This window comes from Onychomys torridus, chromosome 1, assembly GCF_903995425.1.
Source record: "Onychomys torridus chromosome 1, mOncTor1.1, whole genome shotgun sequence".
NCBI lineage: Eukaryota > Metazoa > Chordata > Mammalia > Rodentia > Cricetidae > Onychomys > Onychomys torridus.
Genome location: NC_050443.1, coordinates 161,905,158 through 161,919,088, shown reverse-complemented (window position 1 = coordinate 161,919,088; position 13,931 = coordinate 161,905,158). Strand labels below are relative to the sequence as shown.

At 39.4% G+C, this 13,931-nt stretch overlaps 1 protein-coding gene across 3 annotated transcripts in view; it reads left to right on the top strand.

Annotated features, from left to right (window-relative positions):
• The first annotated feature begins 11,154 nt into the window (after window positions 1-11,154).
• Hpse2 (heparanase 2 (inactive)) overlaps window positions 11,155-13,931 on the top strand; it is a 610,759-nt gene continuing 607,982 nt past the window's right edge. The window contains exon 1 of one of the 3 annotated variants that reach the window (XM_036198539.1): window positions 11,155-11,511. In XM_036198539.1, coding sequence (XP_036054432.1) covers window positions 11,228-11,511 — 284 coding nt within the window. In that variant the 5' untranslated portion in view covers window positions 11,155-11,227. The remainder of the gene's footprint in view (window positions 11,512-13,931) is intronic. The other 2 variants (XM_036198538.1, XM_036198542.1) reach the window with 2 other exon arrangements.

Sequence of the window (13,931 nt, the reverse complement as noted above, 5' to 3'; positions counted from 1 at the left end):
TCTTTAGGGGACCCTGGGAAAATTGGGACAATGGTCCAGTCCTGGGAGAACTGGCCACAACATTTGTTGTCCAGTCTGTGTGCAACGGGAAAGTGCAAGGCTTCTCTGCAGTCCTGTCTAGAATAGTCTGTGAGGCTCAACCGTCTCAGCTAGCAGCCTTGAAGCTGTTTGGGATGCAGAACTCTGAGGAAACTGCAATAGAGGCACTCAGAGAGGCTGGGTCACCCGTTTTCATTGGTGTCTGCCTTGCTCTGAAAACAAACTTTCAAAGGTAACATAACATTTCTGCTTTAACACAAGTATGGAATGTGCAGTGTGCACAAGTCAGTTAAAGATGATTTTTTTTTTGTTCTATGTTTGAGCAAGTAAAAGGCATCTGTCAGCCTTTTAGATCTGTTTGGACTGCATAGACAAACTGTAATATAAATCTCTATCCATGCCATATGAAAGGATGGTATGTAATAATAAGTCATGAGGACTCTGTAGTCAACAAGATTTACCCACTTCCTTATAACCCTTTTTAATGATTTCTTTAACAGCTTAACTTTTATTGAATTTCATATTTTTAATGACAAAGTAACAACTAATATAATTGAAGGTTCTCAAGGATCATGTCCAATGTTGTTTTCATCTAGCTTGCTCTTGTTCATCACTTGGGCTGTCATACTGTCTGTATCAAAGAGGTGCTGCTTCTGGGTTTGACATTGCTGCTCCATGGCTCAGTATTTTATCAAACATGTACAAGGATATCTGTAGGCATTAATTTTTATGTTTATGGTTGATCTATTCCATATTTTGCAATGGCTTATTGATCTCAGTAACAGGAACCCTGTACTTTCATAATCTTTGTGGTATTTGCCCAGTCAATTTACGTTTTGGTTTTGGAATATTAGTCTATTAATGACATGTTGTTATTGCTTATACCTTTTTTCCTTATTCCCCTGGATTGTATATTATATGGAGTACAAAAGTGAGTTTTACTGTGATTTTAAAAAACTGAAGATTATGTACTTAATTGTTAAAATTTAGATACATTTAACCAAATGGAGTTGAATGGTAGTAGTTTTAGAAGGTCTTCTGAAATAATGGAGTTAGATTTTATTTATCATCTAGGTGATACTGATATTGCTGAATCTGCTGATACTGTGGACTGCTCAGATATGTAGTATACTATTACAACACAATTTACCTCCTAACTGCACTTTCCATGGAATCAGTGTTATGTGGTGTCTTAGATTTTTCAAGGTATTTATATTATAAATGCAAATATCAAAGAAAATGATACAGGATTTGATTTTCAGCTTCATTGAGGATAGGTTAGAAATCACATTAGTATTAGAGGTAGTTTAGTCACTAAACTTTTCTGACATTGCTGTGTATTTTATTTTTATATAAATACCCCTATATTATTATAAGAACTCTGCTCTTCCTTTGTGCATGAAAGGGGACACAGGAAATTTAAACATCTTCCTTAATTAAGGCTTTGTAACACATGGTAAAGGAGAAGTGAATGTAGGTCTAATCTCAAAACTTCTTTTTATACCAAAATCAACTGTCTTCTAAGAAGTTATACTTGGAAATGAGCTCTATAGAAAAGTTTTAAAATAAATTTCTTTCAGAATCCTTTAAAAGGATTTATGTTTATCTGGGAAAATAAGCCTTGTAAGTCTGTGTGTGTGTGTGTGCGCGCGCGCACGCACACACACACACACACACACACACACACACACACACTTACATGTATAGCCATCATCCTCTACTTTAAAGAAGATGAAATCTTAAACCATAATTGATGGCTTAGGACTGTAATCCCAGCTACTCATGAGGCTGGGGCAAGAGGATTATAAATTCAAGCCTGAGCTACAAAGTAAGTTCAATACAAGTTGTTAACTTAGTGAGACTCTGTCTCAAAATACAAAGTAAAGAGAAAATGAGAGGTATGACTCAGTAGTAAAATGATGGTTTTGCATTCCCAAGGTCCTGTGTTCAATCCTCAGTCTCATAATAAAATGTAAACTCTTATAATTTTCCTTTATAAAACCAGACCCCTGAACTAGGTGATTTCTAAGATTACTTTAAGCCCAGTTATCCTACTCTAGATATGATGGTTTTGTTTATATTTTTGAAAACAATTTGTGAAGTAGATTGTGGGGAACAGAGTGAAGTGGTAATGGGGGATTTCAAATATTTCTACCAGCAGATGGCACCGTAACATTTCTACAACCCGCACCCTTAGCTAGTCACAATCAGAAAGTAGGTGAAATCTTCATAGACCCATGGTGGTGATGTGCATGCCTGTAACCTCAGCCCTTAAGAGGCTGAGACAAGCTGATTCTGAGTTTGAGGTCATCCTAGGCTATCTAGCATGACTTAGTGTCAGATAAACCTACATACCTTAGTTAGCTGGGCATAAAAGTATGAAATATGTCATTCATTATTGTGATATAAAATATTATATAATCAAGTAATTGACCTCAGTTATAAAAATAAATAATAATTAATAACACTTTAAATATTCCTTGGTACTTTTTACTAAATCTGTCATGGTACCTATCAAATGGATATATGTTTGTCTTCCCAGCCAAATTGTGAGGTTAAGGAAAGAATGTTAATTCTTTTTTAATCTTGGAGGGAAGAGAACAAAGTTCCTGGCCCATAGTTGTCACTCAACAAATATTTCTTCATTTCCTTCATTTTCCAGAAAATTTCTTAGGTATTGCTTTGAAGGCATATGAGAATTTATGAGCATTGGTCAACTCAAAGCTTTTTTGTTTTTCCTGTTAGCAGCTACATTTCAGGCCCAATTCTAATATGTTTCATGGTATTTTAAAATCATCTTTCAAAATATGTTTTTTTACATGTGTGTTTAGTTTTCACTCACATTTTATGATATGTTCTTGGGTGTGTTTTGCACGTATCACAGCATTCAAGTTCTATGTTGTTGTATATATATAAGTTCATTGTTTCTAACAGCTGTCTTGATTTTACCTACCCATGTCCCTTCTGATGAAAATCTAATTTCTCAATACTAAACTAGCATCCCCATTCAAATTACTTTATGAATCTTTTTTGAGTTTCCTGGAAGTTTATACCCAGTATGGGATTACTGAGTGTTGGGATATAATATATATAATTTAAAAATTTATTTCATGTATATGAGTAACCTGTCTTCACAAACACCAGAAGAGGGAATCAGATCCCATTACAGATGGTTGTGAGCCACTCTGTGGTCACTGAGGATTGAACTCAGGACCTCTGGAAGAACAGCCAGTGCTCTTAATGCTGAGCCATTTCTGCAGCCCCTGTGTACTTAACCTTTACAAAATATTGACAGATAACTCTTTAGAAGGGCTCAGTTTTCATTCCTAGTAATGTCTAGGAGTGTTTGCATTCCTAGAAATGTCTCCTGCCTCCCTGTATTGAACATTAGAGTTGTATAGCATTTCAACTTTTGCTACTTAGATGGTATAAACTGAAAACATTTCTCAAGTGAAAACAAAACTGATCAATTGAAAATCTATTAAAGCCAATGGGTGTGGAGGATCATAGCCATAACCCTAGCACTTGGGGGACTGAGGGAGGATGATCTCTGCAAATTCAAGTCCAGCCTGGTCTGTGTAGTGTGTTCTAGGTCATTCTGCACTAAAGATTGATATCCCATCTCAAAAGGGGAAAAAAAAACCCTGCATAATTTCCCCTATTTGATGATGGTTCTCTACTATCTGAACTTTCATTGTTTATGCTTAGTATTAACGTAAGTTCCAATATGTGCTGTTAGATATTTTTCAGAATCTGGAGTTCAGTTATCTGAAAACTGCGAATCAAATAGGTTCAAATTATGTGACATCCTTTGTCATCTAAATTTTTTATCTGGAACCAGAAAAAAATTAGCATTATCGAGTTAGAGATTCAGGTTCTGTTCAAACTCTACTCCAAATCATGATTTGAGTTTTTTTTTTTTTTTTCAAATTTTTAATTATTTTATGTATGAGTGAACTTTGAGTTTTTTTTTCAAATTTTTAATTATTTTATGTATGGGTGAACTATCTTCATGTGTGTCTGCATGCCAGAAAAGGGCATCAGATCTCATTATAGATGATAGTAAGCTGCTGTATGGTTCCTAGGAATTGAACTCAGGACCTCTGGAAGGGCAGCCAGAGTTCTTCCATCTCTCCAGTCCCAAATCAGTGATTTGAAACCTCCTACAATGGTTTCAATCTGCAGCTAGGGCTGAAAATCACTGCCCTAGAGTTTTAGGTTTTTATCATTTTTTGCCTGATATGGAAAACATTATTTTAAAGTAAACATAAAACACTATTTTGTTACATTGGCTAGGTTTAATTAAATCAAAGAGGAATTTAAAATTTAAATATCTTGTGGAAATTACACACACTAAGAGTCATCAATACTAAGTGTTTCTAGGTGTTCAAAAGGATTAGGAGAACTGGAAGATTTTGGTGGCAGTTAAGTCCGGTAAGGCTGAATTTAACTCACATTGAACTAAGGAAGGACTTGGATCTGCTTATCCAAAGCTACTCCAAAGAATTAGGAGTAGATTCTGTTTTAGGCAGAAATAAAATACTCAAGTAGGTATGTATCTCCAAGTACAGTCTTACCATCCGTTTAATTTTGGCTGTCGAGGAGTAGACCGAAACAAGTACTGAGCCAATATTTGTTTAACTCTCATTATGAATTAAGCACATTATGGTATTTTGAAAGGACAAAATGTGTCATTAACAGTGGGATCCAAAGCAAATGCAATTATAGCTAGTCACTTTTTTGAGGGTCAACAAACAACATTTTGCTCTAGATAAATGTTTTATTATAGGTCCAATTTCTCAATGTCAGGATTAATATGTCAGATATATTGAGACAAATAGATAAGGTTTATATATTTCATTTTCTTAGAAATTGTCTTCAGCATTGATACTTAAGAATAGTTTGACTAGGAAAGTAGTGTGTATAACTAATCTTATCTCTACTTGTATAGTTAATGAAACTATAGAACACCTGAAAGGCAATCTAAATTTGTTTCTCTGGGACACTAAATATTAAGGCCCTCAGGTATTTTTAATAACAAACATGTCAAAATTATAATCTAGTTACCAGTCAGAAGAGCAGACTTTGGTTTCAGTTTCATCAAGGAACAGCTTGACCTTTTGACTCTCTATTTTCTTACCTGGATTATGAGACTAAATCCTGTCATCTAAGCATAAAATGAAATATAATACTTTTTATTTATTGCTGTAATATTTCAAAACCTTAGGGTTCAAGTGCATACTTTCCTTCTGCCCTGTCTATGCAAATTACACTTATTTCCCCAGTGAAATCCAACCAGGAGAAGAAAAATGACAAGTACTGAAGATCCCACTTTGTTTAATTCTTACAACACACGTGGAACGGTGTACTTATGCCCATGTTCAGGTGAGTCAGTTGGAGTAAGGATGAAGGACTTGTCCAACAAGGACCCTGTTAGAGATGAGTAAAGTGTGATCTATATTTTAACCAAAGACTCCAAAATCCATGCTTTTTCCAGTATGTGATCCCTTATTTATTTATTTATTTATTTATTTATTTGTTTGTTTATTTATTTGTAACCAAATGGGCTATAATGTAAAATATAGACTTTTTAAAGGCTATGACTAAGATGTGAATAACTTTCATCTGTTACTTGGTTATCTACATATAGAAGTTCTTCAAATTAACTATTACCCTCACCTAACATGCCAAGGGCTCACAGACAGAACTTATTAAACTATATTTATTATGGCTATGCTCTTCCCTGTACAGATGTGCTGCTTGATGGCAATGATGGGCTAAATACCATCCAGGTATATATCAGGAGACAGAATAACCATACTCTCAGATGCCTTCTTCTTCAGCTGTTCATAAAGTGTCTTCATCCCTGACCTTCCAAATGCAGTGTCTTCCCATGTGTAGTTTGCAGCAATACTAGATAGATGGAATTTCGTCATAAGTACAGGGAATATCATTAGTCCCATTCTGTAGTCTTGGTGTCCATTCTGGTAACTGGTATATTTCCACTTCTCTGGAAGGACAGCCAGTCTTTGAGGATGAAATGACATATTTTCTAACTAGCATTTGCCTTTACCTGCCTTTGTTTCTCTTCTAGTGGAGACTCAGAAAGACACGTAGAGCTCACTTAATGTGGCTTTTCCTTCTTTAGATGTAAGCTGTTACAAGAGCCTGAAATATGTGGTAGGCACTTTATTGCCTCATTTACTGACATCAGATTAGAGTTGATCTTTTATTTGAAGGTTATTACAAAGACTTTAATATGTATTATATAAACATGTTTATATATTTATATATACTATTCTTAACTCTGCCATCAGTTAGGACAGTGTATTTGTGAGGTGTAGAAAACAATGAATAAAAACAGGAAACAAGTAGCACAATTATATATTAGAATTTACAAAGCACTTTTCTCAATATTAATTTATTCAATTATTGTTGCATTCGTCAATATTATGTTAATTTTACATTCTAGATGACCGAGGGTTAAAATATTTAAAAAATTACTTAGTGTCACAAAGCTAGATCCAGCAAATTCAAGAGTTTAAATGTAGGTTTTGCAGCTCCTAGTTTAGGGGTCCCCCCATATACACTTGTAAGTAGAGTGTGGTGATGAAGAACACATACAAAATAGGCTTTGATGGGAAATGTTCCTGGATGTGTTGCCATTTATTAGTTATGTGCATGAGAAATTGACTATCATTTGAACCTACACACACACACACACACACACACACACACACACACACACACACACACTTACCCCTATGGTAAGGAGTTATTCTACCTCTCAGAACTATTCAAGGTTAACAAGATAATGTGTATAGCCATTGAGCACTGTGCATGCTCCCCACAATCTCAGTAAACAATCATCACTGTTCACAGGTTCACAAGCATGAACAGCGCCATAGTGAGTAGACTGCTGTATCCTTGTGTTTTCCTTTCCTGCTTATGATAGGAAGGTTTTTTTTTTTTTTTCTTCTTGCTATTAGACAGGCTGGGCATAACATTCATCAGAAAAATGGAATAGGTATAGAGATAACTAATCTTTATTTAGTGGAAGAAAAAGGAGGTGGTATATATGAGCTAAAGTTTGTGGACAGGCTGAAATTGAGAAAAAAAAAAGCATAAGAAAAGTGAGGAAAAAATTATGTAGTCAAGTTGTAAATCTTGCTGTAGTATCTTTGTGACAAAAAAGAATTGACCATAAACAGAAACATTTATTTGTTCCAGTCCCTGCCCTAGTACTGTGTTACTCACTGGCATATTGTACTTCTCTGAGATAAAATGGTAAGAGTAAAAATATGATGATTTTTACAAAGCTTAATTCGTCCAGTTCAAATATCTGCTTTTTGACGTTCAATTTTTCTGATGATTAGGTATACTTTTCTTTTGGAATGTAATATTAGTAAACAGTTGGTAGATTTTATTTTTTAGAAAGGCCTTTACTAGTAAAAATAAAATGGCAGATTTATTCCAAAATCCCAAAGGCTAGAAATTATGAAATGGTCAATCATCAAAAAAAATTTTTTTTGTAGTTTTGGGAACTTAATCTTCTAGCTAATAAAAGAAAACCATACAGACTATCCAGTAGAGAATCAAACATAGTGTTCTGAAGGAGACATTGTGATCCTTAGTTTTAATTGTCAACTTGAAGTCATCTAGCATTAACTGGAAAGAATGCCTGAGAGAAGGGTTTCTTATTTTTTTGTGGGAGGGTAAATGATGAAAGATCAGAGAGACCAAGCCACAGCCACTTCTCACCTTGCCAACTCCATGAATCCTCTGACTGAATGCCCCAGTCCTCAGCCGAAAAGGCTCGAGTTTCTGTCTCCTCCTGCCTTATACACCTTTCTCTGCCCAGCCATATCACTTCCTGTCTCAACCTGAGAGAAGGGTTTCAGAACAGCTTGTCCTATGGGGTTGTCTGTGGAGATTGCCTTGGTATGTTACTTGATGTGGGAAGACCCAGCCTAAAGGTGGGTGGCACCACTCCCTGGGTTTGGGTCCCAAGTTCTCTAAGACTAGAGAAAGCAATCTTAGCAGTAATCTTACATTCATTCCTTCTCTTTCTGCTCTCGACTGTGGATGTGATATGACTGGGTATTTTTAGCTCCTACCACCTTAACCTTCTCTGTTATGATGGACTATAAGTGGGAATTATGAACTAAAACAAACCTTTAAATCCCCAAGATGCTTTTTGTCCAGGTATATTGGCACTGCAGAAGAACTGAAAGTAGGGTGGAAATCAGTGAGTTAGTTTCTAATAGTTGATAGTTTTGGATAGAGTCTCAATGGTTAGTCTGCAGGGAATTGTACTCTAAGATAGAAACGACATGGAGGTTGTTGTCACTCAGCACAGAGAAAATGTGCTAAAAGCATCAGCATAATATATAGATTAGTGAAGAACTATCTACAGAATGTAGTTTAGGGGCAAATGAGAGGCAAGATAAAAGCCACGGTGACAAGAGAGACTATATACAAAGAGTAGCTCTGGAAGTTTGTACCAAGATAGATCAGAGGCCCCCAAATCAGATCATCATGGAGTCAACCAAGGCTATCTGGAACTCTTTAAAATGTTACCAAATTGATTTTTTTCTCTGATGTCCTGAGGCTGGATATAACTATTGAATTTCAGTGAGTAGGCTAGAGATGGTGTTCATCAGCAATTAAGTAAGTTTGTTTTGTTTTTACTACTAAATAAAGGTTTTATGTAAACATTAAACATCAATAGTTAAAGTAACCAGGCAACCAAAGTATTACATAACAGTAATCAGGAAAATTGCAGAAGCTTACAATTTAGCAGATTCTCAATATATTCAATATACCTTAGTTGAATGACTACCTTTGAAAGGTATATTCATTATAGACATCTAATAGCTAAGTGGTTTATTTCATTGAAATGATTTTCTAATGGTCTTAACTAAAGTAGCTTCCAAAGTTCATTTACTTGTAAGCCAAAGGGTGTTTTGGTCTTTGGAAAATTTAGCTTTCTGTTAAGAAGATAGAGTTTATTTTAATTCTGAATATAATAAATGAACTAACAGCTTTTCAAAAGAAGTACTTCGTGAAGGAGATGGCCAGGAAAGTGTTAATAACTATGAAAACAAATCAGGGAACAGATACCCAAAATACAATTACTGTGACAAATAGCATTCTTCTTGAGAGCAGCATATGATCTTAGTGTGTTGAGCAGGGTTTGACTTACTATTATTGTATGTCCTAGATATTTCTTGGGTGTTCACTAAGTGTCTGAGTCTGGGGATACAGATAAGTCTTTGATCCCCAGGCTGTTACCATTTCCAGGAGGTGTCAGTAATCTTAAAAATTACAATAGTTTGTACTGGAACTTATGGATGTCTCATCCTAACCCTAGGAGCATGAGTATATCTTTAAGGACATAGGGGTATTAGAAAATTGAAGGAAGCAGGTGTTAAGGCTAGAACCAGTATTTAATTCATGTTTTAACTTAGTTTTAGAAACCATCTCTCCATGATCTGATCCAGGGTTAGCTTCATTCTATGTAGTTATATCTTTAGACGGTTCTCATAGCACTTCCCAGTTCAGTGCAGCGTAACTTCCACATCTTCTGCTTGCTTAGATTGGCAGAAAATTCCCAGGGAATGTTAGCTGAAGGTGATCTAGTCCAGTTCTATCCAGATTTGTTAATCCCTTCCTTCTGGCTGAAGGAAGGAAAGTAGATTGTTAAAGTGTTTGCTGAGCTCTGATACTGCCCACTGTGCATCTACCTTAGGCTGGGGTGGGTGGAGTCGGGGAAAGGGGGTTGGGGGATGGGTGAGGGATAGAGCTATGCTCTGCATTCAACTGTCATCTAGTCTGTTTTACCCAAGAATGCCTTGGGATGTTCCTATGTACCCATTTTTCATAAAGTAACTACCTTCCTCTGCCAAGTAGAGGGCTTGTAACACCCCAGAAAGAAGCTGAAAGTGGGGCCAAAGGTTCAACTGACTCAGAGTGTGTCTGCATCTTCTTCTTCTCTTTCTGGTGCTCAGATGAGCCTCAGAATAATCTACAAGCTACTGAGGGTGGGAATTCAAAGAGCAGAGGTTGTAGTGCATCTAGAAGCCAGGACTGATCTGTGTCCAGGAGTTAGAATCAGGCCCACTCTAGTTTTTGACCAGGGCCTGGATCTGAAAGCCCTTCTAGCCCCTTTCTTCATCAGACACACTCACCTGCAGGGGCTAAGTCAGAGGATTGTTCGTAAGGAGACACTGGAGGGGCGTCTTTACTTTTACAGTGTAATACATTGGTCAAGGAGTGGCTCAAATGTGCAGAGGACCTTGAAGTCCAAGTGCAGTCCAGTGGCTTGCTTGACCTTGCCAAAGCCAACAGTGTATGGAAAGCTCAAGGCTCCTCTCCTACATAAGTAGCAGGAGCATGGAGCATACTGATTCTTTTGGACTCTTCTGATTAGGAAGCTCTTTGACCTGGGCATTCTGTTTTCTCTCTCCCAGCTTGGTCTACCATTCCCCTTTTCAGGAGAAATGATGTTTCTCTATGGCTGTCCTGTGAGGCTCAGAGGTCTGCACTCCTAGGCACGGACTCTCCTTTGCTCTCTACGCCTTGTCAAAAATTATAGTCACCACCACAAAACCCTTTACAACTAACAACCCTTACATTTCCTGCTTCAACCCCCAAAGGAAGGCACAGAGTGGACCATATGACAGAAGTAGTCAGGACAGACTGACCCTCAGGCAGTGAAGTGCCCTTCCCAGAGCCTCCTGGGGAGGGGAAGTGAAATCAAGACTTCTGCTCTTGCCCCAAGATGGTACCGCAGGACTGTTTCAATCCCACTGGCCGCTTCCTGACCCTAGAGGGTTAAATCAGTAGGGCACAATGACTACCCCTCCCCCTTCTCCTTCCTCCCCCACCCCTTACCTTTAAAAAGTTAAAAAAATGTCTGCAGTCAAATCTCTTAAAGGGGCGGTGCTGGTGAACAGTGCTCTTGGCACGGGTTGCTGAGAAGGCTGGCTAGGGGCGTGAGTTCGCTCCACCAGCACCAAAACACGGAAAAAAAAATGCGAGCAAGCAAGCAAGAGCGAGCGAGTGAGAGCGAAAGAGAATAAGGGGGGAGGAAGGGGAGGGGGGCAGATAGACACACACTTTAGATAAGGACAATTAGTCACCATCGAGACCCAGGAGGGAGAGAAGTTTAAATCAGAGGGCTTTAATGAGGGTGCTCTGTGCTTTCCCTGAAGCCATGTCCTCCAGCAGCTCCTGCCCCCCCTGCCTAGCCCTGGTGGCTCTCTTGGCTCTGTTGCTCCATCTCTCTCTCTCCTTCCAAGCTGGAGACAGGAGACTCTTGCCTGTAGACAAAACTACAGGTTTGAAGGAAAAGACCCTGATTCTACTTGATGTGAGCACCAAGAACCCAGTCAGGACAGTCAATGAGAACTTCCTCTCTCTACAGCTGGATCCCTCCATCATTCATGATGGCTGGCTCGATTTCTTAAGGTAAGGCAGGGGCTTCGATGGATCATTTAAAAATTTAAGTACCCCCACCCCCATTCTCTTCCTATCCCCTGCTCCAAAGGGGGAAGAAAAGAGGAAGAAGAAGAAGGTGGAGGAGGAGGAGAAGGAGAAGAGGAGGAGGTACAGCAGCAGCAGCAGCAACAGCAGCAGCAGCAGCAGCAGAAGCAGCAGAAGCAGCAGCAGCAGGAGCAGCAGCAGCAGCAGCACCAGAAGCAGCAGCTAACCGATCTGTCTTTCAAAGAGAAAAAAAGGAGGTTTCCCCCCTCCTGGAATATTTGCTGTGAGGCTGTAACTAGTGATTGAGAAAAGCAATGTTTTCTATTAAGATGCACATGTTTGCAATGCAGAAGGCATTTCAGAAACTTATCAGTTATGACTGAAAAAATGTTGTGCTTACATCTATCCACAATTAGCCTCCCCTTCTGAAAAAGAAACAAGAGGTTCAGGGAAGTTACAAAAGGGAAGATCTGGAACAACAAAGACTCCAGAGGAGTGGCTGTGTGTGTGTGTGTGTGTGTGTGTGTGTGTGTGTGTGTGTGTGTGTGTGTGTGTGAGAGAGAGAGAGAGAGAGAGAGAGAGAGAGAGAGAGAGAGAGAGAGAGAGAGAGAAAGCAGTGTGCCTGGGTCTGAGTGTTCAGTTGGATTGCATGAAAGTGGAATTTGCCACAGAAAGATGGTTTCATCAGTTTTTCACTCCTAGACAAAATGAATTTAAGGAGAGTCTGGAGCGGTGAGCGAATTGGATTGGAGTTAACATGTTTTATTTTGTATCCTCCGCTGTCACTGAGGACTTGAGGACTTTGTAAGATACTTTTTATGGATGTAGCCCTTCCCCTCCTCTTTGAGTTTTCCTTGGTAACTGCATAGTTTAGTTTTTCTTTACAGTGGGAAAAATCGTTGCTCGGGTCGTAGTGTACATCATACGCGATCCATAAAGGTCCCAGAAACTCTCAGGGGGAAGAGTTGGGGGTTTTGAACCCCGGCGGTGGTGGATTAGCAAACTCGGAGGTTGAGATTCTCTGGCAATCTAATTGGGTTCACCCTGTACCCCAGTTGTTTCTATTCTGGCAATTGAGCAACCTCGATCCCTTCTCTTCAGGTACAGTTGTAGGGAAAGGGGTGCTGGAGATAAAAAGAAAAAATACAAAAGAAAAAAGGGAGGAAAAACTTATGTAAATCGAATCTCCAAGTGTTAAGTTTTTGAAAATTCCCTCCAAGTTAGAGCCTCGGTTTGGGCTCTTCCAAAGAGCCTAGAGTGCTCTCCATCTCATTCCAGATCTGAGGCTGCGTCAGACACACATCTTTAGTGAGCATTTTTCACTCAATCGAGAAATTGGAGTTTTGCTTTTCCGGGTGCGCCCGCCCCTTAGCGCTCTGCCTCCAGTCTGCGGACGCAGCAGGTAGCTGTGGGCGCTCCTCAGAGCGCTCCAACCAGGTCCGGGTAGCACAGCCCAAAGACCCAGAGGTCACCGCCGCCAAGGCAGAGGCCGTTTTGGGGTTCCAGATGGTACAGTTGTTGGGAGGGCGGAAACAGCGCTGCACTACCGGGTTTCGTCCTTGAAAGCTTTTCTGTGCAGCAGAACTCTTTCTTCTCTGAATCCATCCAAATGTGGGGTGCAACAGGGCTTTTCCTAAATGCACGCCCCACTTGCATTACACTGTTCCAGCTGCCCGGACTTGGAGTTTCTTCTTCCTCCTCCTCCTTAAAAAAATGTCAGCTTGTTCGCGCTAAATATTTGCCTGCTGCAGAAAAATTCTGGAAGGCAGCTTTTCGGGGAAGAAGCCGTGGCGGGGCGCATTTGCATTGGCTGTGCAGGCTTTATCCGGAAGATTGGAAATGCTGCGTTTCCCTGGGGCAGCACTCGCACAGACGTCCCTCCTGTGCTCAGCCGGCCCACGCGACGCCTAAACTGCGCCCGCCCTGGAACTCCGTCCGGGAAAGCCTAGCCAAACTAGCCGGGCCATCGGAACTCTCAGGGTAGACAAGTATCTAAAAGTGGAGTTTCCGTTTGTTCTGTGCCCTTTGAATCCACCTCCTTTATGATACTCTTTAACGTCTCCATTTTGATTTGGATTCTCAAAACCTGAACCAGCAAAGCGTTAAAAACAATGTATAGACCGAAACTCAACAGCTGATTGCTTCAGCATTAACAGCATCTTGCAGTGCTGGTTCCCCATTCCTTCCCAGAGTAGCAGTCTTTGGCTTTTAAAAACCTGTTGATGGAAATCATGAACTTGAATAGATGGAAATGTTATTGTTCTGGTAGTCAGAATTTCCCTGACGCTCAAGTTCCAACATTCGCCAAACTTTTTTTTTTAAAGTCCATCGCTACCAAATTGCTTCAAGTGGCAAGGAGTTGGGGCCAGCAGTGGTTTGTGTGTGTATCTGTCGGGAGGGATGGG